Genomic DNA, 25,985 nt, shown 5'->3' on the forward strand with positions numbered 1-25,985 from the left:
TGTATATCATCATGGAAGCCTAGCCATTTAAGATGTATTTTATTATGCTCATTATTTGGTCTGGTTAAACAAATAGACAAAAGAGGTATCCTTGGCTCTGTTTTAGTTGGATTCAGGCTCAACATACCAATGTCACAATGCCACCCAGGGCAGAAAACTGGTGCAAACACCAGTGGCTGTCAAAATGTTTTTGGAGTGGTCTTTACATTTTTGAGGTACAGAGCCCATTTAATATCGCTGTGACCCATGACTGATCACTGAAAGGAAGGAGAGAAATACAATCTCTGCAGAGTAATACAAGGGATCCTTTTCCTTCTTCCGCTCGTTTACAAATGAATTTTCTTCAGGTCTGCTGCCTGACACCATCAACATTTAGTTTCTCATGAAGCCCCGAGGAGGGAAGTGGACAGCTACATCACATAGAAGCCAACTGTATTGTTTCCTTCTCTATTCCATTTAAGTCACCAAGTTGTTCCATTGTGAAACCACATTGCATAGACATTATTTACTTCTTCTAATTCTGCTATTTTCTGATCAGTCCTCTGTAAATACTTAGCCTGGCTCCGCCCGCCTACCTACTTCCGCCCAAATTTAATTTTCCCTTCAGTAGTCAGTCTGGGGCTGGGGTGTATTAGTGGGATCTAGCTGAGGAAAATTGACGGCTGTCCAATCAGCGAACAGAGCGAGTGGCTGAGAACGATGCCGTCGAAGTCGCGCTCCAGTTTCAGTTGAATGCTGCGTTCCTTTATACTAGGAACTCGGAGATTTCCGACTTGGTAGTTCCGAGTTCCGACCTGTCTGTGTTCCAGTGCATCTGCTCGCGACAGTATGGAAGCCTACAACCTTTCTCATCCAAATAACTAAACATTAGGCTGTAGCAAGTTACCGTTGCCAGGTACCGGTAGATCCATAGATTACAATATGTAGTGAAGTCGGAAATTTCCGAGTTCCCAGTACAACTGGAACGCACCGTCAGAAGCCGGCTCATGACATACGCCACGACCAAACGTTATGCGATTGGTTGGCTGATCCAGAGTGGCACTGGGCAGATCCAATAGTTTAAAACTTCAACAGACACCCGCCTCCAAGTGATTGAAAGTTTGCCAAATAGAGCAGTTCCAGACCTTCTGTACAAATGAAATGAAGTACGATGGTCTGGTTGGACCAGGCTAGTAAATACCTGCACCAGCCCGATAACCTTTGGGGGCTGTTGTTGCAGCTTTGAAGGAGATTTTTGTAATGCATTGAGTTGCACCTGGGATGTGTTGTATACAAGATAACACTGTGTTGATGCTTGTGATTGACAAGTCACGGATGTTCAATATTTCCCTGGTACTAACTGGGCCATCAGAATGTACTAACTCAGGAGAAGGGACACACAACACAGGTTCACAAACTTCTTGGCAGTCTCCCTTGTGGAGAACGACTTTTGACACTTAGCTGTAGCGACCTGAATTTCATGGAGCCCTGAATTTTCATACATGGGTAACAAAGTGAAGAATAACCCATATTCCTATTTCTGTTAAAACTTCTGCCCTAGGGCCGGTATCAGCGGCAGAGCAAGCGGTGTGTTTGATAAGAACAGAGTTGCCCATTCCTTCTCTGAGGAAGACGAGTCAGACCACCTTAGGTCAATATTCCCCCATTTCTGTTTCCTCTCCTCCTGCTGAGGGTTGACAGCAGCTCGGAGTGAAAAGAGGACGCATTGCTGTTCTCCTTTCTTCCCCTTCCTGTTCTGTCAGATCGCAGAGAGATCCAACTCGACCCCTAGAGACACAATTACCTGCCTTGCCTGTTCCACCTCGCCCTGCTCTCCTACTCCACCTCTTCACAGACAAGTCAATTTGCCCTGGCTGTCCCGGCTCATTACACACAAACAGAAGCTACCGTTCTCTTCTTTCTAAAAATGTTGCACTACCACAGTACCAACCTGTACCACCACCATCACGTCCGTTACAGATCCAACCTTGTCACCTTGAAAGTGGTGTGCTGGAATAATAGTCCTATTTAGTGTAATAAATTGAGGTTTTGAAAATGATATACAGCAGTTGGGTGCATCACCCCCCAAAGTTTAGGCTTTTATCCGATCAAAGGAAATCATTTGTTTTCAGATACATGTCCTGAGGGGGGAATGAGTGGAAGTATAGATAGAATAATAATTTCTCCAGTTGATGCTTTGATGTGGTGGTTTTCAGCATGCATATGGCTTTTATTGCAGATTGTTTAAGATTAGATGTTGAGGAAATAATGTTGAGATTATGGATTTAAGAGATGGTTGTATAGGAGACAGACAAAACCAACACCTTTTGACACTGGTGAAAAAAAGCAGTATGGCAGCATACTCATTGCTAAACCCCTTGTTTGGTGTTGGTTTGTTGCTTTACCCTCAGATTATTGATGAGTTATAGGACAACTAGTTGGTAGTTTTGACTGTAGATCTATTCCAAGTCTGTGCCTGTCCTGTAGCCTCCAGCACCACATCTCTTTGCCTTTGAATAGAATCTCAGGGTGGACCTTGAGGCACTGAGACTTCCCTGGTAAAGGAGCCCAGCAGAACTCCCACACACAGTGTCTCATCTCCCATCAGAAGTCATTATCCACAGCTGTGCTGCGACCAGAGATACCAGACTGAGGACTGGACAAAGACCATGACAGATGGATGCTTCTCTTCCTGCAGAACTTTGTTTAATTCTTAAATGCCTGACAAACAAAGGCAAACATTTCTTTCAAAGGTTTTTTTATTAAATCGCAAAGTAGCAAAACAACTGCAGTACAATGGATTATACATTTTTTCCCCCCACCCATATCCCACCCTCACACCCAATAAAGGCAAACATTTCAAAATGTTCATGTAGTGTGTAGTGTTTCCCCTCTTACAGGATGTCTATTCTGCTTAGAGACAATGATTCAGTGTTTATCTCAACTGCCGTTATTTCAACAAGCCCTCGCCATAATTACAGCATTCTGCTGCAAAAGAAAAAGCAATTGTTCCTCTTCTTGCAAGATTTATGAGTCTTTGTTTAGCAGCAAGGCATTTATCATTGTCTCACTCCTCATTACAATACACATTTTTTTAAAGTTGTGCAAGGTAAAAAAAACATGTCATGGATTCAACTGTGCAGAGGAGAAAAACAATAAACCCATATATACTAAATGCCGGACAAGAGAAAACCACAAAACTGGAACTTGGACAAATGTGTATGACAGATCACAAGTTAAGCTGCTGGAGGCATCTCAGGCAACATTAGGCAAGATATATTACACCATACCATTCAAGTTAAAAAAAATTGAATTTTAACAGGACACCTGGTGTGATTGATGTGCGAGGGGGCCCTCAGTGGTAATTTACAGCTGTGTTGCCGCTGCCATGATCACAGCTTCCACTGGCTCCTGGCCAAACCCGTCTGACCAAAGTGCTGTTCAAATAAGCTTCTTATTTTCAAGTCTGAGGGAAAGGACGCAGGCCAATACTGTACGGTGGCCATTAAGTACTTTAGCTGTGGTGCCGCTAGCTCAGAAAGAAGCCAATCCTCTCTGATTGCCCCATGGTCCTTGGATCCAATGCAAATAAGAGGATGGTCCTTCAGGTCTATGCAGGGTCAAGGTACAGTGAATATTAGAAACAATCTGCCCTGCTGTACAATCCTTGAGCGTAGTGAGTAATTACTCCAGGGCTCTATAACACTGCCCATCACTGTCCTGATAGAGAGGTCTACACTGTGTGCAAAATTTATAGGCAAGTTGTATTTTTGAGGATTAATTTTATTATTGAACAACTACAGTGCTCTCGGTCAATCCAAAATGTTAAATAACCTAAACCTGAATGTTTACGAAAGTAAAAGTGAGGTTTTGTCTTTCTTACGAGAATATATATATGTTTTGCTATTATTAGGCAACTATTATAGTATGCAGAATTATTCTGCAACTAAATAAAAAAGCGATTTAAAGATGAGCTAGTTTGACCTTTTCGGGTTGAAGATGGCCTCAAAATCAACTCCCAAACCTACTGCCAGTTTCTAGAAGATACTTTCTTCAAGCAGTGGTACAGGAAAAAGTCTGCATCTTTCAAGAAGACAATGATTTTTATGCAGGACAATGCTCCATCACATGCATCGAAGTACTCAATTGCATGGCTAACCAGTAAAGGCCTTAAGGATGACAAAATAATGACATGACCCCCTTCCTCACCTGACTTAAACCCTATTGAGAACCTGTGGGCCCTGCTTAAACGGGATATTTACAGTGAAGGAAATCAGTACACCTCTCGGAACAGTGTCTGGGAGGCTGTGGTTGCTGCACAAAAAGTTGATCGTCAACAGATCAAGAAACTGACCGACTCCATGAATGGAAGGCTTGTGACAGTTATTGAAAAGAAGGGTGGCTATATAGGTCAATGATTTTTTTTTTTTTTTACATGTCGGAAATTTTTATTTGTAAATTTTGAGTTGTTTTATTATTCTCACTTTAACAGATGAAAATAAACAAGTGAGATGGGAAAATTTTCTTTTTTTTATTTAGTTGCAGAATAATTCTGCATACTAATAGTTGACTAATAATAGCAAAACATATATATATATATATTAGTGGTGGGCCGATAACGGCGTTAACGGCTGCGTTAACGCCAAACTCTTATCGGGCGATAAAAAAAATATCGCCGTTAATCTCTTAATTCCACCTCCTGTTCGGCTCAGGGGAGATGCTGTTCGCCGTCGGGGTGAACCCCCTTCCGCACGTGAAGGCTCGCTTCACGTGCGGGAAAGCTATAGTGTGAGCGGCCACAGCTTGTATTTTGGTCATATCTAACACTGGACTGCAGGCCTATATAAAAGTGTTGTACCTTTGCTTTCTTTGGGTTAAAAAAAACTCCATCAACTCAGTATCCGTCTAGTCCAAAAAAACTCTGTCAGCTGCTGCTGCAGACGGTGTGCAGACGTGCTCGGAGAATCGGCATCGGCGCATCAACAGTCATTCAATGCAGCGGCAGTAATCATACAACCGAACGGTGTAGAAAGTCCCGTCAGTTAAAAATAGTGATCCAGATTTTAAATCCATGTTAAAATCGGAAGGATATAAAGCTAGTTAGCTTAAAAAAAGTAGCAAACATGTCAACTGTGATGTGTTCAGGCCGGCTCAGTAATATGATTGATGTGTTCAAATGCAACACAAAAAAAAAGAAATTTGAGATTTTGGCGAAACTTGTTTTCCCAGCAAGATAAAATAGATAGTAAAGATGGAATGGAATTATGACCTGTTTAATGTCCTATCTAGAGCTATGATCATATCAGCAATTAAAGCAATAATACAAGTTCTATTTCAACAAAATAATAGAAAATTATCAATTTTGATATCAATAAAGACTTGGATCGTGAAGGAGTCTTGAAAATGGTATCAATATCAATACAAATTAACTCTCCTGTCATCTGAGAGAAATTAAGATGATTTAATTTTTTTAACCGTTAGTATTTACCGGTTAAAAATATTATCGGTTGACTGGTTTACCATGGACATCCCTTATACTGTATAAATGTATATCATACATTGTATGTTTTTTTTTGTGTTATCCCAGTTAAGTTTATTATTAATTTTTTATCATTTAATATTACTTTTAATAGTTCCGTTAGACGTTGGAGCAATAACCTGGTGTTTTGACACTTCAGTGTGCACTGTGAATTTGAAGTAATGTTCAGTTTTTGAATAAAGATGCAGCATTTACAAATGTTTATTTTTTTTATCCGATTCATCGATTAATCGAAAAAATAATCAACCGATTAATCGATTATTGAAATAATCGTTAGTTGCAGCCCTAAACAATTCATCGTTACCTCTTATGGCCTACAGTTCAAAGTTCATGTTTAACTGAATAAACAGTTTGTAAACACAAGTACATCTTGTTGAACATTATTTATTTTCATCACCAATTATCATAGTAGAACAGCTTCCTCAAGCAGTTTGTGATGCATGTTGGAAACAGGAGATGAGCCCCTGGTGTGATGCGCCACCTGGCTTGAGAAACACGTTCTCAAAGACTTACTTTGAGTCATTATTTAGGGAGCACACGCATATTATGAATGAATTCAAATGAGACATTTTAATCTAGATTAATCTAGATTAATTTCAAAATTAATCTAGATTAATCTAGATTAAAAAAATTAATCTATGCCCACCTCTAATATATATATATATTCTCGTAAGAAAGACAAAACCTCACTTTTACTTTCATAAACATTCAGGTTTAGGTTCTTTAACATGTTGGATTGACCGAGAGCACTGTAGTTGTTCAATAATAAAATGAATCCTCAAAAATACAACTTGTCTAAAAAATGTGCACACAGTGTAGAGAGACAAGAGATAGATGTCTACACAGAGATACTAATAGAATACACATTTTCATCCATCTGTCTCCTTCAACCTTCAGAACGGGCAACAAAAAATAATATTTCCAGGATGGACGGACATGCAACACATAAGTAGATGTAACACTACTGACCTGGAGATGGCAACAGTAAACACCAAAGTGGCAGAAGCTTGCGTATTCAGAGAAGATCTGACTGTGGCCGATTGAAATGAGGAAGTTGTAAGACCATTCCGAAAAGACCATTACAGATAGAGCAAACAGCAAACATAAATATGACAGGAATATAAGAAAAACACTGCCTCATGGTCTGTGATGAAATTCATTATTTCAAATGGAAACCAGTGCTACGATATCATTGAGGGCTCTTGTAGCTCCTTGAAAATAGTTTCCATAACTCTTGAGATTCATTAACCATTGAAGTCATTTATCAAGTCATTTGTCAAGCACAATTGCCAAAGATTGCAGCTTTTCAAATGTGAGGATTTGCTTCTTCACAATGTTTTATTTAATTTTAAATGCTCTGTTGCCATCACTGTGGGCTTTGGGGAACTGTGAAGGCCAATTTTGACTAATTTATGACACTTTACAAGCTCATCGACAAAATGAAGTGTCCAAGCAGAAAATCATTGTCTTGTAAATGCATCGTACGTCCCTGTAGGGCTTTGTTGCTTGAATTAAGAAGCCCTTGGCAGGTCACCCATTCTCAAATTATTTGAACACCAATTTTCCTAGTCATCATCTACTCAGCGTTATTGTGACTACAGTAGTAGCAGCAAGGAGTGTGTTTAACTCCCCCTCTCTCAGCTCTCTGTAAGCACAACTCAAAGGCCTTGTCTCTTCATGTTGCTGTTGGCTTTGGCTTCCCTCTGCGTGGGAGGCCGGGTGCCACGGTGGGGACAGGGGACAGGGGACAGATGTGGCTTACATAACGATCAGCAAATCAGCTATCTCAGTGTGGACCTAATCCTGCTAGCATCCCTCCATACACCTCCCTGGCTGCCTCGGCCTGCTACACCAGAGCTTTTACTGTGCCTTGGCGAGCCAGAAAGCTCGCGGCACATCGCTAGCATTATCAATGAGCTCAGCGGGGAGAGCTTTTACAGCTCCATTGGAAGGCAATTATCAACATTTGTCGGCGAGAGGACAAATTAGGCCACAGGATGATAGCTTGGGGTTCGACAGACAACAGCGCAATAAAAGAGTTTAATGTGAAACAAAGTGGGCAGAGCCAACGCTTTGAGAACCATTAGAAAGACCCCTATTCAGCGACTGCTTCATAATGGAAAAACATGCTGTAAAACCTCAAATGGTCTCAGTCCGCTGCCTCAGATCAATGCTGGATACAGAGACTAATGACAAGAACCGGTTCACCTGAGCAGCAAGGGGACGCAACAATAGGAACAAGTAATTCATCAGATTCAAGATTGAAATACAAAAGGATCCCTGAAAGGCTCATTCATATGCTGATGTTTTTCTGTGGTGGTTTTCAGCATGCATGGGTTTTATTGCAGATTGTTTAAGATTAGATTTAGATGTTGAGATTAATAGATTAATAATTTCCGGATTATGGTCGTTAGAGATGGTTGTATAGGAGAAATGTAGAGGCAAAATGACAAATTTTAGTAGGGTAAACCCATAACTGTACATTTTGGTCGTTTTATTTTTAGGGGAGAACGGGGTAAGTAGGCACACTTTTTACTCTAGTGAGAATTGCTCATCACCAAAACATCTGTCAATAGCCATTCCTACATTAAATTGAAGCTTAAGGTGTTGGCTAGAAATGTGTGTCTCTCTTTTTTTCCAACTTATTGTAATGAAGAAGTAATTTACCATCAAAGACACTCTGACACATTGTGACAACCAACCCCATCAAGGGGTCGGTTGTCACACACTATGGGGTTGTTTGTCACAATGTTATCTTAATGGGAAAAATCTTAAAAAGAAGGCAAGGAGGCAGGACCAAATTTGAATGTTTAATTGCATTGTCAAGTTGACAAATAGGCCTACATAACGTTCTGTAGCCTTGGCAGCTGGTCTAGTTTGGGATGCACTGGGTTGTTTTGATTTTGTTGCCCTTTTTTCTTTTGCTTGCTAGCTGCCTTTTCCTGCTCTATTATTTCCTTCTCTGGGGTGTCAGTGAGGATACAGCTTGACAATTTCTTTCGTTATTGGGTTCCTTTTCTGGCTGCAGCCTTGAGATAACATGTGACAACCAACCCCCCAAAAAATTTGACGACCAACCCCAACTTGAATTTCTTGCTAGCATCAAGGCCAACAACCATCTGACAACTAATTAGCTTGCTAACCACAATCTAAACTATAGTTTACCCTTCACACTTTCTGAGGGTAACAAGTGTTTTGTTATAAACCCATTGTGTAAAAGCCTAGAAGAAAAATACTGAGAAGCAAAATATTTGGAATTTGACATGAAAAACACAAAACATCCTCTCACCTGAAATGCAGCAGTCTAACTCCAAGGAAGTCTATGTATGTGACCTCTGATCCCAATTCTGGACCTTTTTTATATCAACATTTCAGAGCTAGCGCGCTCTGGTGGCGAGATATAACGAATGTGACATCCAACCCATGTGACAAATTACCCCGTTCTCCCCTACTAGTATGAAAGAAGACATGTTATGGAAGCAAAATAGACCAAAAAAATCAAAATGTACCAAAAAAAAAAAAAAACAATTCTCCAGTATCTCGCCATGCAAAAACGAACAATAGTAAAGAGTGACATCTGATCCTTTTATATTTCTGTTTTAAAAAAGTAGAAAATTATAAAACTGTTATCAACCTAAAAAAAAATCACTGAGAGCTCTCCCTCGCCGCCCAAACATACGCCAGACCCGCATGCAGTGCAAAGGTCTGAAAACACTCAATGACCCTCTTTGACCCTCTTTGGCGTCTTGATCTGAATGGGCTCCTTTCATTCCGCTGAAAGGCAATCTTGTGGTAGATTTTTTTCTCCCTTTGGCTACTTTAGAAGAGTTTGAAACTGCTGCCAGAACAATTATAAACTTGTTGACATTGGTGCCACCCTGAGCCTCTTTAGTGGCCGCATGGGTAGGATTTTACAGCAGCAAAATGATTTTAGTTACTTTTCCCCTTAGAGTGGCCTGATCGTCACAAGCTTAATTCACATGTCAGTCACACATCGGCTGTTGAAAGCATTCCACCAGCCGCTATACAAGTGAGTCATCATTAAGCAGTGTGTGTCACATTCCCACGAAGGCTGACACCCACCATCCCACATAAATTGTTTTCAAAGTAAAATATGAAATTGTATGGCAGTGTGGATTTACCAGATGTACTAATTGAGTTTGATTCACAAACACTACAATTGATTGCAATGTGGGAAAAGGAAAACGCTTTAAAAAGGTGATGATATATTCATTCAACAATTAAGCATATTACAGCTTTAAAAATGTACACAGATTTCAGTCTTTATCAAAATATGTATTAAAAGTTGTTTATTATCCTGTCCATCATCTGTACGTGTCTGCCTTTGATCACAAAATGCTTCAATGCCATAAACAAGTCACATCAGGCAGCAATCTTTTTCTTTTGACAACGTTTGTGTCCTTCCTTAAAATTGAATGCCAAAATGCATAGATGCAACAGACAAACAGTGATAAACTGTACAGACAACGTAAGTAATTTCACAAAAAAAAAAAAAAAATGTGAGCACAAAGTGTGTAAAGAGTTTTTTGTTTCCGTGCCGAGAGAAACGGTTCAGTCCGGAGTGACAAAGCAATTTGGACAAATTCAGCAGAATACAAAGCAGCAGTGGAGTGACAGCAGTGTTAATGTTAACATTAAACTGGAAGCATTCTTGCATTGCATCAGCTACCACCTCAGCCATTCCCTAAGCTTGGAAGAAAATCCTTTTTCTAGTCATTTATAGTACCCTATCCACACACACAACAACAGAGTACCTTGTCTTTTCACGCAGCATTTAAAACCCCTAATCAATGCCAATGAAGGTATTATACAAGGTAAAAGGTAAACTTCCCCTTATTATGATTCAAGATCCCCATTAACATCAGATCAGCTGATAGTTTACAAATCTTCCGCCTTAAAACACATCTCTTCAGACTGCACTTTGACTAAAAAAAATAATAATCCACTTGTTACATCTCCATGTAGCACTTACGTGTGGCACCTTGTAGTTTAGTTTATCTGAAGCTATAGTACTTACATGATTCATGTTGTTCTGAGTTTGTACCTTCATTGTTGATTGCACTTAATGGAAGTCGCTTTGGATCAAAGCGTCAGCTAAATAAAATGTAATGTAATGTAAAAGACAGACAGGTGTGTGTGGGGGGGGGGGGTGGTAAATGGTTCCTGTGAATAGCTCAGTAAGGAAGGCTACAGTCTAACGGAGCAAAAAATGCAGCAATCATGCCGTAGACAGTATGTCAATCTTCAAACAGCTGTTCAGAAGTTCTGGTATATAGCTGCAGTGAGTTTGCTGAAAAGTGCTTTAAGACTAGAAAACGGGGGCCGGTTGCCTCAGTTAAAAACCCTGCCTCTGAAGCTCCCCGCACCGTAGGAAACATCTAATGCGCCATGAACCTTTAAAATGAAACAAAGTCGTCACACTTCTCAGAGACGCAGAGCGGCAGTGGCCTAATGGGAAGCCTGGAAGCTTGGCAAGTTTGAATCACAATTGAAGGAATGTGGGCGAGGAAAGTTGAACAAAGCTTTCGCCATCAGCAGCAGCTACTGAGGTTCTGCTAAGCGAAGAGCTGAACACATTTATACACACACACACACACACACACACACACACACACACACACACACACACACACACACACACACACACACACACACACACACACACACACACACACACACACACACACACACACACACACACACACACACACACACACACACACACAACACACACACAACACACAACACACAACACACCAAAGGCTCTTCCTTCAGTCACATGGTCGGTGTGGTGACATCACCTCATGCGGACTAAGAAGCTCAGACAACAGTGGACCGCGAGGCGTCTCCATGCGTCTGGTGAGTCGCAGAGACACCCCATAAAGATACACACACATTGACCTGGGCTTCACAAGTCTCACCTGATATATCATCAGCCTCGATGCTTAACTCAAACTGTCTAGTAGCATCCACATTTCTGTATGGAACCTGAAATCTATTCCGGGATGCCTTTCTGCAGGTTTTTTTCAAACACATTGCAGACTGTGTGATGTTGATGACTACAGACAGACAAAAACTCACATCAATTTATCAGGATATTAGACTGTAAAACATGTCTGTGGTGAAGGATTCTTTTTTTTTAATGCAGTAATGCAGTTTGGGTGGGCAGCAGTGATCCTTCCACGGTGAAGATAGTTATTCACAGTACAACATAGCGAGGTAAACACCACCTTCAACGTGTTAGAACAACCTGTCAACTTCTGCATCGAGTATGGACATCATAGTGTTGAATGTACTGGTGTCTAAAACAACAATTTTTAAGGAAGAGCACCGCTAACAGGGATCCTCTAACTTTAAATCTACACAAGTTCTATGAGTAGAACACAGACAGACTTTAAAACAAATAGGGTTGGAGCTTGGAGTAGCACAATGCAATGACAGCCAGCTATACCCTCGTCCTTGGAAGAAATAGTCGCAGCTTTTTGATGTCCACACTGACACACACACAAACACACTCTAACACACTCTAACACAGGGAAGACAAATGGATTGTTCTGGATAATCAGGATATAGCAGGAAATCAAACAACGCTGGAAGCATTTACAGCACAGCACCTGCTGCAGCTCCCAGCTTTATAATAGCTGGTTTAATGACAGCAGACGGATGGAGTCATGTGTAATTGTACTGCTTCATTCATCATTTGTATCAATCTAGTGATATTGAACCTATAACTTACCCTTTAATCAATGAAATATTAGCATTTGGACAGAATGAAGTGGTCTTGCAAACCTACTGCTCCTTCTGTATTTGTCTGGACATCAACTTATTTTTGTTATCAATGAACCTAGTTTAGGGTTCTGGCACAACTTTAAGTAAGAGAGAAGGCAATCTACAAAGCTCTGGCAACTCTAGCATTAATACTGTATAATAACCTGGTTGTTCCAGGTTGGCACATGAAGTTGAACTAACTTCCCATAGACACAAAGGGCACAGAGGAGGAACTTTGAGTCTTTGGATGTTGAAAATGCTACAAGTGTTGCTATTATTCTACAGATATATTTGTAAAAATAGAACAACAGAGATAATGGCAAAGGGCAATCGCAAGTTGCTAGATTCCAAAGGTAGTTAGGTATGCTACTTAGTTTATTCATCTGACTGTGACATAACTGCCATTTGACACATCCTCTCCTTATTGTTACCGCTGTGGAGCCAGGTAGGTAATGCAGAAAAAAAGATGCTCCTTTTTTGTTCTGTGTGTATACAGCTTTTATCTCATATACACAGAGCCTACAGCAGTCTGCCTTTAAATGCAGCGCACTCCAAAAGCACAAACATTAGAAAGACACACACACACCATGCGTCAAAGCGTATTGCCGGAAGAAGAAGAAAAAAAATTATAATCTCTCTAGAAAAATACTAGTCTTGCCTTCCCCTTCAGAAGCCGGCATTATAATTGACTCTGCTTTCACAAAAAAAAATATAAAAGTGGTATGTCTTTAATTTACCAGGAACAGCTAAGTACTGGGATGTTTTCCAAACAAAGATTTTTTGAAAAGCAGTATTTGGTTGTATGAAATAAAATAAAATGTGAAAAACTGGCTGTGCAAAAATATGGGTACCCTTGTGGTTTTGTTGATTTTAATGCCTGTAACAGCATGTAAAACTGATGAATTTAAACACAAAGTTGGTTGGATTATGTTGTTAAGCCTTGAACCTCATAGAAATGTCTGTTTAATCATGAGAAAATGTATTTTAGGTGCCTAAATGCAAGTTGCACTTCTCTTTGACTCTCTGCTGAAGTGAGACAGAATGGGATCATCACAACTGCTCCCAAAAGATCTTAAAAACAAAGATTATTCATTGTCATGGTTTAGGGGAAGGCGACAAGAAGCTTTCCCAAAGGTTTCAATTGTCAATTTCTACTGTAAGGAACGTTGTCAGGAAATGGAAGGACACAGGCATAGTGGCAGTTAAACCCAGGCATGGCAGACCAAGAAAAAAACAGGAGCGGCATAGGTGGAGGATTGTGAGAATGGTTGCACACAACCCACAGATCACCTCCAAAGACCTGCAAGAACATCTGGCTGCAGATTGTGTATCTGTACATCGTTCAACAATTCAGCGCAATTTGCACCAAAACATCTGCTTTTTATAAAGACCAAATAACTTAATTTTTGTCTCATCAGTCCAAAGCATTTTCTTCCAATATGAATCTGGCTTGTCTAAATGAGCTTTTGCATACTCCATGCAACTGTATCTGTGGCGTGGGCGCAGAAAGGGCTTCCTTCTCATCACCCGGCCATACAGATGTTTTGGTGCAAATTGCACTGAATTGTTGAACCATGTACAGATACACAATCTGCAGCCAGATGTTCTTGCAGGTCTTTGGAGGTGATCTTTGGGTTGTGTGCAACCATTCTCACAATCCGCCGCATATGCCGCTCTTGTACTTTTCTTGGTCTGCTAGACCTGGGTTTAACTGCAACTGTGCCTGTGTCCTTCCATTCCCTGACAACGTTCCTTACAGTAGAAATTGACAATTGAAACCTTTGGGAAAGCTTCTTGTAGCCTTCCCCTAAACCATGATAATGAATAATCTTAGTTTTCAAGATCTTTTGGGAGCAGTTGTGATGATCCCATTCTGTCTCACTTCAGCAGAGAGTCAAAGAGAAGTGCAACTTGCATTTAGGCACCTAAAATACATGTTCTCATGATTAAACAGACATTTCTATGAGGTTCAAGGCTTAACAACATAATCCAACCAACTTTGTGTTTAAATTCATCAGTTTTACATGCTGTTACAGGCATTAAAATCAACAAAACCACAAGGGTACCCATATTTTTGCACAGCCAGTTTTTCACATTTTATTTTATTTCATACAACCAAATACTGCTTTTCAAAAAATCTTAGTTTGGAAAACATCCCAGTACTTAGCTGTTCCTGGTAAATTAAAGACATACCACTTTTATATTTTTTTTTGTGAAAGCAGAGTCAATTATAATGCCGGCTGAGAGGGGTTCCCAAACTTTTTCATATGACTGTAGGTATATGGTGAAGTATAGGAAAAAAAACACATCCCCCCAACCAACAATTATACTGACCACAAAGAAGAATAAGAGATAGGGTCAATGTATCAGCCACAAGTTAATAACATGTTCTCAGTTAAATGGTCAGAGTAAATCAGGAACATTTTACAGTTCAGAAATGCATCTGATGAGAGAGACCTTTAATTGCGACCTCATCAAGATTACCATGGGCAGATAATGAGGAGTACAAGGGTCAGTGTTCTGAACAGCACAGCTAGCAAACACAGATAGTGGCTCACGGTAATAGAACGGTATCTACAACATAAATAGTTGTTTGGGCACAAGATAGTTACTTTGAGGATCTGTGTGAAATGTAAATGTTTCAGCAAAAACAAAATCCAGTCTCTAGCCAAATCCGAAAGGCATCACCAGGGGAGTTAATTCATCAGACTTAAGAAAGCTCTTATACAGTAAGAGACATTACAGTATAGCTTTCACAGTTTGACTAGTACCTTTTTGTGTATCAAATCAGTGGATTGCACCTTTAAAACCAATAACAAAAACCTGTAGTAGCGTTAAATGTATATAAATAAATAAATCTACAGTCAGGAGATAATTTTTAATAACAAACATTTGAAATGGAATTCAGATTGGGGTGTAAACTCCACTTTGTATCTCTAAGCTCCAGCACAGTTTCCGACTGACTGAACCTGGTTTCAGAGTTTGTTCTCACACAGATTTGGTCTGTAGCCCAGGAATGACCCCAGGTGTGTGTCTGAAACATGACGCATTATAGAGTGCATCCTATACTCTGGGAGGCTTCAGCACCAAAGAGCTGGCCTTAAATTGGCATCCAGGGATTAGTTTAATCATCTGAACATGGAGAAAAAAATATGCATCTCTCCATTACCCACGTGGGCTGTAATTAAAAGGCCTGATTCCCCTGCTCCATATCCACAGGCTGCCTGCTGCACCTGTCCCTCATTGTGGCTTCTCTCTGCTCTGATCTGGGGCAGCAGATCCCTGACAGGCATACAGAGCAGCTTCTGCACACGCTCAGTCGGTGCCGAGGCCAGCAGCGAGTCAACGTCTGCCTTGTGTGAGGGACCCAGGGAGGAAACGCTCTCCAACAAAAGTCGGCCTGTGAACAAACACTTCTTTTACCCGGCGCTCACTCATGTTTTTTTCCCGTTTCATCGCCCTCCCTCCCTATACCTCCATTTCTCGCTTTCTCGGCTCGGAGTGATGAAGTGCAACGACTTAAATCTGCACTCCACTTGTCTTTGCAAATTACTTTCGTCCCTCAGTCTCCCCACATTTCCAGAAGGCTTAACACATTAGAGGTAAAATCTCATTTCCCAGTCTGGCAGCACGGTGAGGCCCCTCAGCTCAGTGAGACTGCATCAGGTCCTGATGTTAACAGCTTGTCCCTTCATCACAAAACCCTGGAGCTGCGTGACTTTTTCTATCTCTAGGAAATCTCACTGTGATTCTCATTCTCGACATGAGTTTATTTATGTATCTTAGAAAACTAAAGAGTATTAGACAATTTGAGTAACTATACCCAAAATTAAGAGGTCATCCACACATTGATGAGACAATGTTTTAACAAAAACTAAGCATATAGCGCTGCATTGTAATAAACTAATGAACTCTCAAAAGTGTTAACATAAACCATGTTAAATGGCCTTAATCCTGCTCTCACAGCCTATCTTGTTGCTCTTAACCTCACAGGATTCACAGAGCTGATGTGATTTCCTTAATTGCCGAGAGCCCCCCATGTCCCACTTGTTTGCAGGAAATTCACTGCAGCCTGAAATGACTCCCATTTTCCAAAGTGTGCCTCGAGGAGACTCGGCTTGGCTTCAAATCCTCGTGCACACGCGCTGCAATCCACGGGAGCTGTGTTCCGAGGGCAGCCTTAAATCCATTCCATTTAAATTTGTTTCTTTGCACTTTAGCTTCACGCCTTCCCGTAGGTGCAGCCTCTAGGTTTTCCCGAGCGCTCTGAAATCACTGTTTGCTATTGGCATGAAACATCATTCCCTCTCTCCCACACGGTGTCAATAGAGCAGAAAGGGAGCGATTCTTCACAGAACCACGGGCTAAGCTAACTTTAATGTTTATCATAATAGCGGTAGAGGAAACCGACAGGGGGCTGCGGGTCAAACAACCGCCTCGACACTGCAGCTGAGGAAAAGCAGTGATGGGGTCTTGTCTTGGCGACTGCACAGAGGCTTTAAAAACTGAAGACTTTATTTGTATGGTTTAGTTTGGCCCACTTTCTGCAATGTAGCTGTTGTTAGTGATGAGTAACATATCAACCTCTTCATTACCACATACATACAGTACATCTATATGAGGAGAAACCACATATTCACAGAGTTGCAGTACATTAATATGGGAAGTGGCCAACTTGTGTCATCCAGGAAGAGTTGCAGATATCAGCTTTTCTTATTATTATACAATAGGCTACATATAGTACATTTCTCCAATGAATGGTTGAATTGGGCCCAATCATTTCTCAGGACTCTGGCAGCCATATGGTCAGTATGTGTTCTTCAGAAGCTTTTAAACCAGTCGAGTGAATGAATAAAGCATGAATGGTTTGTTTATTTGTTTTCCTCAAAAGGACAAATGTCAAGACTTTCAATGTTTTGGTTTTTTTGTCGGGCCTGTGGGAGCCCTGGAGGACAGAAGGGTCACACACAAACAGATCTGATTTGCATTGAGACTGTGGGGAGGGAAAACATCACCAGCAGACAGCCAGGGAATTCAGAATCAGACTGAAGCACCGAGGGGGGGGATTAAATTCAGAAAACCAGTTTGTTTTTAGAGGAATCATTTGCATGGCAAGCTGTGGTGTGACTTGGGAGGCATAAATGAGTAATTAGAAAGATGTTCTTCTCACCATTATTTTCCAGTTGGGATTTCTCCTTGTCCTGAGATGTTCTACATAGCTGTCCTTGTTTACTTTGAGCTTTACTCATTAATAAGACCAGACTGTCGCTGTCTGACCTTCTACTGGCACTAAAAGCAGCGGATATTTGTGTGGGTGTGTGTGTGTCCCAGTGTGTGTGTGTGTGTGTGTGTGTGTGTGTGTGTGTGTGTGTGTGTGTGTGTGTGTGTGTGTGTGTGTGTGTGTGTGTGTGTGTGTGTGTGTGTGTGTGTGTCAGTGTGTGTGTGTCCCAGTGTGTGTGTCCCAGTGTGTGTGTCCCAGTGTGTGTGAGGCAGGGAGCATACCGTTCCCGTGTCAGAGGCGAAACACACAAGGTCCTGCAGTGATGAATGAACAGTAATGCGGCCTACAGTGTGTGGCTCATAAACGTATAGCCGCCGGTGGGCAGAAGCAAGTATGATGCTCGTTTTCCCTGTGACAGGGCTGTGAATCTCAGCCAACTTTCCTTTCAAGAGCACACTTTATCTTCTGGGCTTTTATCAGAGCTGATTACATCCAGCTAGTGAGATGCAGGACCGCCGGCATGTTGCCCCAAAAATGGAGTTTGACCTTGGAATATACACACATATCATATAAATACAGTGTGTGTGTGTGTGTGTGTGTGTGTGTGTGTGTGTGTGTGTGTGTGTGTGTGTGTGTGTGTGTGTGTGTGGAGATTTAGTTCAAAGTGTTTTTTGCATAGCTATCTTGAATATTGCCTACCTCGCCTCAACAGTTCAGATTGAGTTGAGCTCATTTTCTCGACTCATCAATATTTTTTTCCTTCCATCTACAACTGTTTCACAGCAAAAGCCAGAATATACTGCCTTTCCTGATATCATTTTACAGTAAAGCAGCTAAAGAAAGTGTTACAGTGACTGGTGGCAGTTTAGCTTATGTGGTAGACTAGAACCCCCAAGGTGAGAAGTTAGTAAACTACGGACAACTTTTTTTCGGGGGGAAAATAGCTTACACAAATAACTTTTTAGGAAAACCTCCACTTCCGAAGTCTAATCAGCAAATACACCAGGGTTCAACAGGGTTCTACAGGATCTACAAACAGAAACAATGGAAGATATTATGTGTTTTCATCTTTGAAACCTGGGAAATGCTAACTACTAAGTAACTACTTTAAAACATGACAGAAAGACACTGAACCGAAATTGGTTCATTAGTTTGAGGTCAAAATGTGTCTGCAAATCTGGACAGCGAGACCTCCTGATGACTTCTGCCTGATCAAAACACTGGTCTACCCCCATTCATCAAGGTGGAAACATGGCGGTTGAGGCAATATAAGTCTCAACTGATCTTACAGATTTGGTGATGTAACCCCCTTCCCCACTCCCTGGCCCACCTTGTTAAACCTGGATGGTGAAACTGAAGGCTTTTGGAGTTAGTGTAAATCCATTTCCACAAGGCTGCCAGGCTTTTTGTGTTGACATGCACGCAGACAAGTCAATCCAAGACAGTACGGTTAGCTGGGCGGACACAGCGGGGAGGCAAGTCAGACTGCTGCTTTTTCACTTTTTTTTTTTCTTTAATTCTACCCACCGCTGCTCTCATCTTCCCTCACCTCCACTTAACCTGAGCTGCTGGAGCTAGGCAGGTGGAAGCCGAGCCACCCCTTGCTTCGACAGGCATCCCTAATCAGAGACGGGAAAAGTGCAAATTACCGTTCTGTCACTGTCACGGTGGGGAAGCTCTAGGGGGGAGCCTCTCGTTTGCTGGAGCAGTATGAAAAATCTCATTCAGGCGCTGTATGATTTAGGTATGGCACATGTTTACAGCGTATACAGCGGCCCTGTCTCGGATACAGTTGTTGTGTTAGCGCAGTGCAGAAGGGGGGTCAACCGCTCAGAGAGAAAAAGACACTCTGAGGTTGTGCTTAGGTCAGGGATGTTAGCAGCATGCCTACATCGAGGTTGTTACTGTTTTGTTCAATCAGCGAGTTGCGAAAGCCCTAGTGACAAGTCTGCAAAAGTACATGCGTATAGCAGACAGCAAGTTGACAGATGTGATGTAAGATATAATGTGCCAGTTCCCAAGAGCCTCCGTGCCTAAAATAAAAGCGGTCAGGAAAAAAATACAGCTGGACCTTCAGGGGAAAAGAGCAGTGGCTTTATCTAACGCTGCAAAAGCCATATGATTTATGAGTGAGGTGAAATTACGCCTTCATCAGGTACTGTAAATATTTGCATTACTAGATAATAAGATGTCAGGGTTGACTTAAAGATGGAGTCAGCAATTCTGGAGAATAATGATGTCAAAAGCAATTTTTATCAAAATCAGCCGATATATCCTCACTATCCTCTACATGTCTGAACAGTTTTTGGGCTGAAAAATAATCCTGTGTTAATACTTAGCCTAGGCTCTGTAAACTGGCATATTGCTAACACCAGTTGTCCCTTCGTTTACAATCCCTTGTTTAACATTTGATTTTACCGAGCCTAGGCTGTGTGGAACAGATTTATAAATAGACATATCAGTGATCGCGAGGAGATAATTGACAATATTCTCCAGAATGGCTGACTCCACCTTTAACCAGAGAATGAGCTGCTCCTTGAACTAGATTTAAATGTTTTTGCTATGTAGTTGGTTGCACTCTTCTTTAAAAAAAGGTTCCTCTGTTATTGGAGAAGGTTAATCAGCCCATCCATCTCTTATCTAACTGCTCCGGAGTTTTTACAGCCGCTATCATGCAGTTTGCTAATGTGTACGAGGCTTTGTTTTCCAATCTTGTAGATGCCCTTTAATCCCATTCATAACGTCTCTTGTCATTTTAAGAAATCAAATCCAACCTCGAGCTGAGTAAAAGTAATCCTCGGAGAAGATCTGTGCAGAATAAGCCAGCCTTATATCGTGTCCCACAAAGCAGCGCGCAAATTAGCTGGAGCTGCTGATAACAATAGGACATCAACATCCCTGTAGATTTATGATGGGGATTTGTCAACATGTACAGCCTAAGTGATGAATTGATAATAACGAATACTTGTTTACAGAGCTAGTCGATACATTATTGTTTTGAAGAGAGACATGTGATAGCCATTTCTGTACCCAACACATCAAAACTGAACTTTCCTTTCACTTGGTCCTTCTCACTTAGTTTCTTGGAATCTTTTCAGTCGAGCAAGTTTACTGGAAGAACACAACTCTCTCTGCTATAACTGAAAGCCTCCATTGAGCACGTTTGCCTCATTTGAACAAGAGCAGAGAATATTGTCTGCCAAATAGGGTCTGTCGTTTTTGGCGAGTTTTCCGAATTCATGTGCACCAAACGAAACTGCACAGACAACCAGGCCTCTTTATTAATTGATTTGAAAAATGTTTGCATTGATGAGTCAATTCAAGCCAAAATAAAAAAAGTAAGTGGTTGGACCTTCAAAAACCCTGACCTTGTGAAGATATGCCAAAAAACCTTCAATACTCTTTTATCCTGCAGTACAAAAACAACTCTGTCCTCTTTCAGACAAATTCCCTTTCACAAGATGGAACTTCATTACAGCTATAGTGCATAACCGTTTCATAAATCATCAATGTCGGTTACATTCAAGCCATCGCCAAACAAGTTGACCCAAAATTGATTAAATATCTCCTACTATACTACTTTTCTGGTCCTAATTTTCTATTAATGACTCCTATAGAGCAGCCTGACACGAATCACCGCACAAAAAACTATGTAGATTGTCGGGAAACACTTTAGTATCATTTAACCTGACTATAAGACATGTTAACAACATTTATAGGTCAGAAAAGATGAAAAAGCATAATAGGTGCTATTTGAGCCAAACAGCTCCACACAACTCTCTCTGTATTTCTTAGTATGGCAGCATTCACAAACTGGTGTCACCCCCTGACACTGGCGCAGGAGTTTAGAAAAGTCCCATTAAGCGCCCAAGAAATGTTTCAGTTGTTGATTCTACTGCTAAGAGAAAACCTTGTTGACATCAGAATCAGAAGGAATAAAATCCATGCGCGATCACCGAGCTCCCAAGCTTATGAGCTGACAGTGTTGTTGTTGTAGTTTCTCAGAATTCCTCAAGGGGGCGTACCTTTATTTATTTTATCGCAAATCACAATGTTGTTCACTATATTCGCAATAGCATAATTTCACCAACTCATGGAGAACTATTGCCACTAGTCCTAACAACTTGTGTGGCGGAAACCCTGGAACTGATTGAGGAACCATTTCATCAAGAGCCAGAAAATTGTCGTCAATTTGAACAATCAACAAGTAGTTTCAGGCAAAAAATATATATATGCTCAACTTTTGATGTGTGCACCATTTCAATCAATGTGAGGATTTGTTGCTGTTTTCTGGCATTTTGACTCTATTGTTGTTTTAACAAATTAGTTCAAGACGTCACCTTTAAGATGGGCACCTCATAAAGCCTAGGCCCTAGGCCTATGAGTAATCCTAAAAGAAACCAACAAATTCATTGACATAGCAAATAAACATCACTTGCAGTCGTATGCCTTTAATAACACATGCTACCAATCCCAGACATAGGGGCTTTAAACTTTCATGAGTAAATAAGATTATTACCCAGAGAGGGCACAGTCTAGGTCCATAAAACAGCCTACTGTGATGATAACAAATGCACTTGGCTCTTAAAAGTCAGCCAATGACCACGTGAATTCACAACCCTGAGAACTGAGCCTGCTGTGTTGCACCTTCCACTGTGCTCTCTGTGCCTAGCTGTCATCTTGTGAACGCAGCACCGAGCACCGCCTGTCTCACATTGCTGCACAACTTCCTGAAGTCCATGTTATTGTAACTTTACTGCGACGCCCTGCTCCGGCTCTGCTACGTGGCTCTCCGTTTAAACCTGGTTTAAACCCTGGTCGCTGTAACTAATGACCTGCCATGCTGACACTAGCCGACACGGTTCTGGAAGGAGGTCCATTTTGTAGCCTAAATCACGTCACACACACACACTCACACAGTATGGGATTGTAACTACTGGTGACGGTGTTGGAGGTAGCCTACATGGTAGAGGCGAGCACAGAAGCACAAACAGCCTTTCAAATCAACAGAAACTAAACTAACATTTCAGAGCCTTTTCTTTTTTTGGCGGATAACGTCACCGCTTTGACTCGGCCGAGACAACCAACACCAAGCGGCGGACAGCAGTGAAGCCCACACAGTCAGCCACACAGGGCCACCACCACCAGTAGCTGAGCTTTCCCCTTACCTGTACCGGAGGGATGTCCACTACGTCGGGCGAGTTGTCGAACACTCGGTCCCGGTACAAAGACCACAGCCCGACGTTGGGGAGGAAAAGAAGAGCCGCTATGAGCAGCCCCGCGAACTGCAGCAGCCTCTTCTCTTTCCGCCTCATCTCTCCGGGAGAAAGACTGTGAAGCAGCGGCGGTGGAAACTAGCGAGACCCGACTCCCCCGTTTTACCAAGCGGAGACAACTTTCACTCTGACTGGGGGACGGACACCGGCTCTCCTGTGTCGCTCCGCGGGATGCGAGCTCTGCCGCTAGGGGGAGCGAACCGCTTCGCTTCCGCAATAGCAAGGGGGGGGGGGGTAGGCCTAGTAGGCCTGTGGGGGTGTGTGAGGAGTTTAATTGTTTGAATGGGATCTGACTTCTATATTGTATTGTATTGTATTGCACTCTATTGTATTTTATTGTATTGTGTAACCACATGCGCTAGCCTTGATTACACATCAAAATAAAACAAACAGAGATATCAAAAACAAAGCAAAACCAAAGTAATCGTGAAAAGTTCAATGATGTGCTGCTGATAAGTTATGCTGCCTTAAAATGCACCTTGAAAAAAACCGACAAACGCTGTTCTCAAGGGGCAATATCCAACTGAAGCCTACAACTAGTAGTTTAGCAATGTAAAAATAGCAAAGAAATGTAGACCTAGTTAAGCATAAAAACATGAAAAAAATACATTTGAAAATCCCTCGAATCAAATAGTTTTCAAATCACTTGACTTGTCTTATGAATATAGATGGACATTAATTATTCCTTTGGGGGATTGACTGGAATTGAAAAGTTTTGAATCACTTCAGGCTATTATGAATATAAATTGACATGAGTTGTTCCTTTGGGGACTGAGATTAGCATAAACTATGTGAGGTTAAATCCTTCAATTCCTGCTATTAGATCATAAACATATGCAACTCCTGCTATCAGATCTTATGAGATGGACTAGATATGTTTACCTGCATGACATTTTCAGTGGACATAAGCCAAACTTGGTTAAGGACAGAGCACTACTAGGCCTACTATGCTGAAAAATATCATCCAAAATCAGATCTCTTTTCAATCAAGGCATGTTGGAAATATCATCAAAAGAAAGCTGTCGTACAGAAGACTGATTATTTAGTGATCTGTTGGTGTCCACAACAACAGCCATCTGTTCCAGCAGGTTTCTCCTGACTGCAGCCTCTTCAATGCAGCGCAGTCTGAGCCGGCGGTGGAGGAAATGAAGCTTAGTTTAGGTCTCTGGTGGAAATCCAAGCAGCAGCGACCCCATCTATTGTGTAAGCACAGAACAAAGCCTCTGTCTGTAGTGCACCGGCTGTGTGAGCATGTGTGAGTCCTTCTTTCCCATACCTATTCATTGCTGCTGGTCTGGAGACACATTTTGGACACAAGGGGATGCATGAAAGGCAAAATGATTCAGTTTAAAAAAAAAATGTGATTTGAAAGAGTACTGTTAAGTTCAAGTAGTGGCCATGATTATAATTGACATTATTAACATTGTATAAACAAGCTGTGCAAGGTGAAGTTGTTTGGTGACTGTTGATTTAATTGGCTATAATAACAACTGGACTATTACTAAAGTATATTCTATGAGTTGACCAAGCACACAATAAACACTGCTGTTGTCTGGTTGATCCCTCCATGTGTTTACTGTCTGTACTATTTACTCTACACTCTGCAGGCCTGCTCCTGAGTTTAAGTGAAGGTGAATTTCTTAACTTGTTCCTTATTTGTACATGGCAGCATTAGATTACCGTAAGCATTTTCAACTTTCAACTTCATGGCTCATCAAGCACACACATTTTCATTCCATGTCAGGTCTTGGATCTGACCCATTCAAATGTATGGTGATCAGATAGGTTATTCATATGCTTATCAAAATACCTTGTACAAAATAAAATATTTTTATACTTACACTTTTTGTGTATACCCCAAAAACAAAAAGGAGTCTTCGTATTTGTGTCGGTTTTTGAAGAAAAACAGTACAGAACGAGTATTGGGGACGATTTGTTTCTATTGTGATGCCCTGGTGTATGCCCGCTGACTTTCTTTTCTTCAGTGTTTGTTGCGTCAGTGTTATACCTACCGGCTGCAGCACTACCCCACCGCTGTGGTTCGGTGTCTCCGCGTGCAACCTGCAGAGTTATGGATTTAAGAAGTGCTTGGCAAAAAAATCAATTGGAGTCGAGACAGGGGAGTGGCTGACACACACCAAAGGCATCAGATGTATGAGCAGAAACTGACACATTAAAGCCTGTTTAGAGAGCCTTTCTACAAAATCACCCAGACAGAGAGAAGAAAAACCCCGAGCACACAATCTGAAACATAGATTGATATTGTTGACATTGTATGTCATGTTTGTGCTTATGTGAAGATTTACACCCCTTCACAGAAGATTTTGTGAGAACAGCATGAATAAAATGAGCCATTTCCCCCGTTTTCATATGAACATTTTGGGTTATAGAGAGTAAATAAAGAAACCACTTTTGGTGGAGAATCTGAACAAGGCTGAATACAAGGATTCTAACAATGATGTTTTGAGTATAATAGAAAAAAAACGATTTCAGCTTTCATTCTCAAAAGGTACAAAAAGCGTGGATTGTGCACTTGAAAGACCATGGAAGACACCTACTTGACTGTAACTCACTGCTAAAGCTTATATTGAGATGCATCATGTTTAATGCATTTGTCTGCATAGAACTAGGATTCTATCAGCCATCTCAAACACTGGAAGTGCATTAAGAGGGGATCTCTTCATGGCCCTTGACAGGAGGAACAAATGCAGCGACAAATAACTTCTGCAAGGTATATATGGGCGAATGAGTGTTGTTTTTAATATACACTCGAAAAATGTGACCCTGGCCTTTAAAACTACCAGTCAGCTCCCCCTTGTTCCAGCAGTGGATTTTCAATCACTTGAAGTAGAACTGAAGTACTGAACATACAGTAAAGCCCCCGTGAAATATTTCCGAAGATGGATAGTTTCCTGCAGGCCCCGGTCATCCTTCAAGACAAACTGCACAGCACTATCACTCTTCTCAGCTGTCAATCGGACACAGCCTGGCATCATAGCATCAGTGATGACACCCAGACTGAACTCCCTCTGTTCTTTCCTTGTGATAGAAGCAGTGGACAATAGTGAAATCATATATGCAATGGTGTGCAATCATCACAGGATGATTGCATGTATGGAAATAGCTCCATAGTTTTTTTTGTTCAAAATGTATTGTACTTTATAGTGCCACGTTACAGTCA

General features: G+C 41.3%; 1 protein-coding gene across 1 annotated transcript in view; it reads right to left on the reverse strand.

The window, feature by feature from the left end:
- galnt10 (UDP-N-acetyl-alpha-D-galactosamine:polypeptide N-acetylgalactosaminyltransferase 10 (GalNAc-T10)) overlaps positions 1 to 22,940 on the reverse strand; it is an 83,004-nt gene extending 60,064 nt beyond the window's left edge. Inside the window, exon 1 of the mRNA XM_080041276.1 lies at positions 22,697 to 22,940. Coding sequence (XP_079897402.1) covers positions 22,697 to 22,843 — 147 coding nt within the window. The 5' untranslated portion in view covers positions 22,844 to 22,940. The remainder of the gene's footprint in view (positions 1 to 22,696) is intronic.
- Positions 22,941 to 25,985: the final 3,045 nt, after the last annotated feature.

Source organism: Ammodytes marinus (assembly GCF_949987685.1).
Source record: "Ammodytes marinus genome assembly, chromosome: 14".
In the NCBI taxonomy this organism is placed as follows: Eukaryota; Metazoa; Chordata; class Actinopteri; order Uranoscopiformes; family Ammodytidae; genus Ammodytes; species Ammodytes marinus.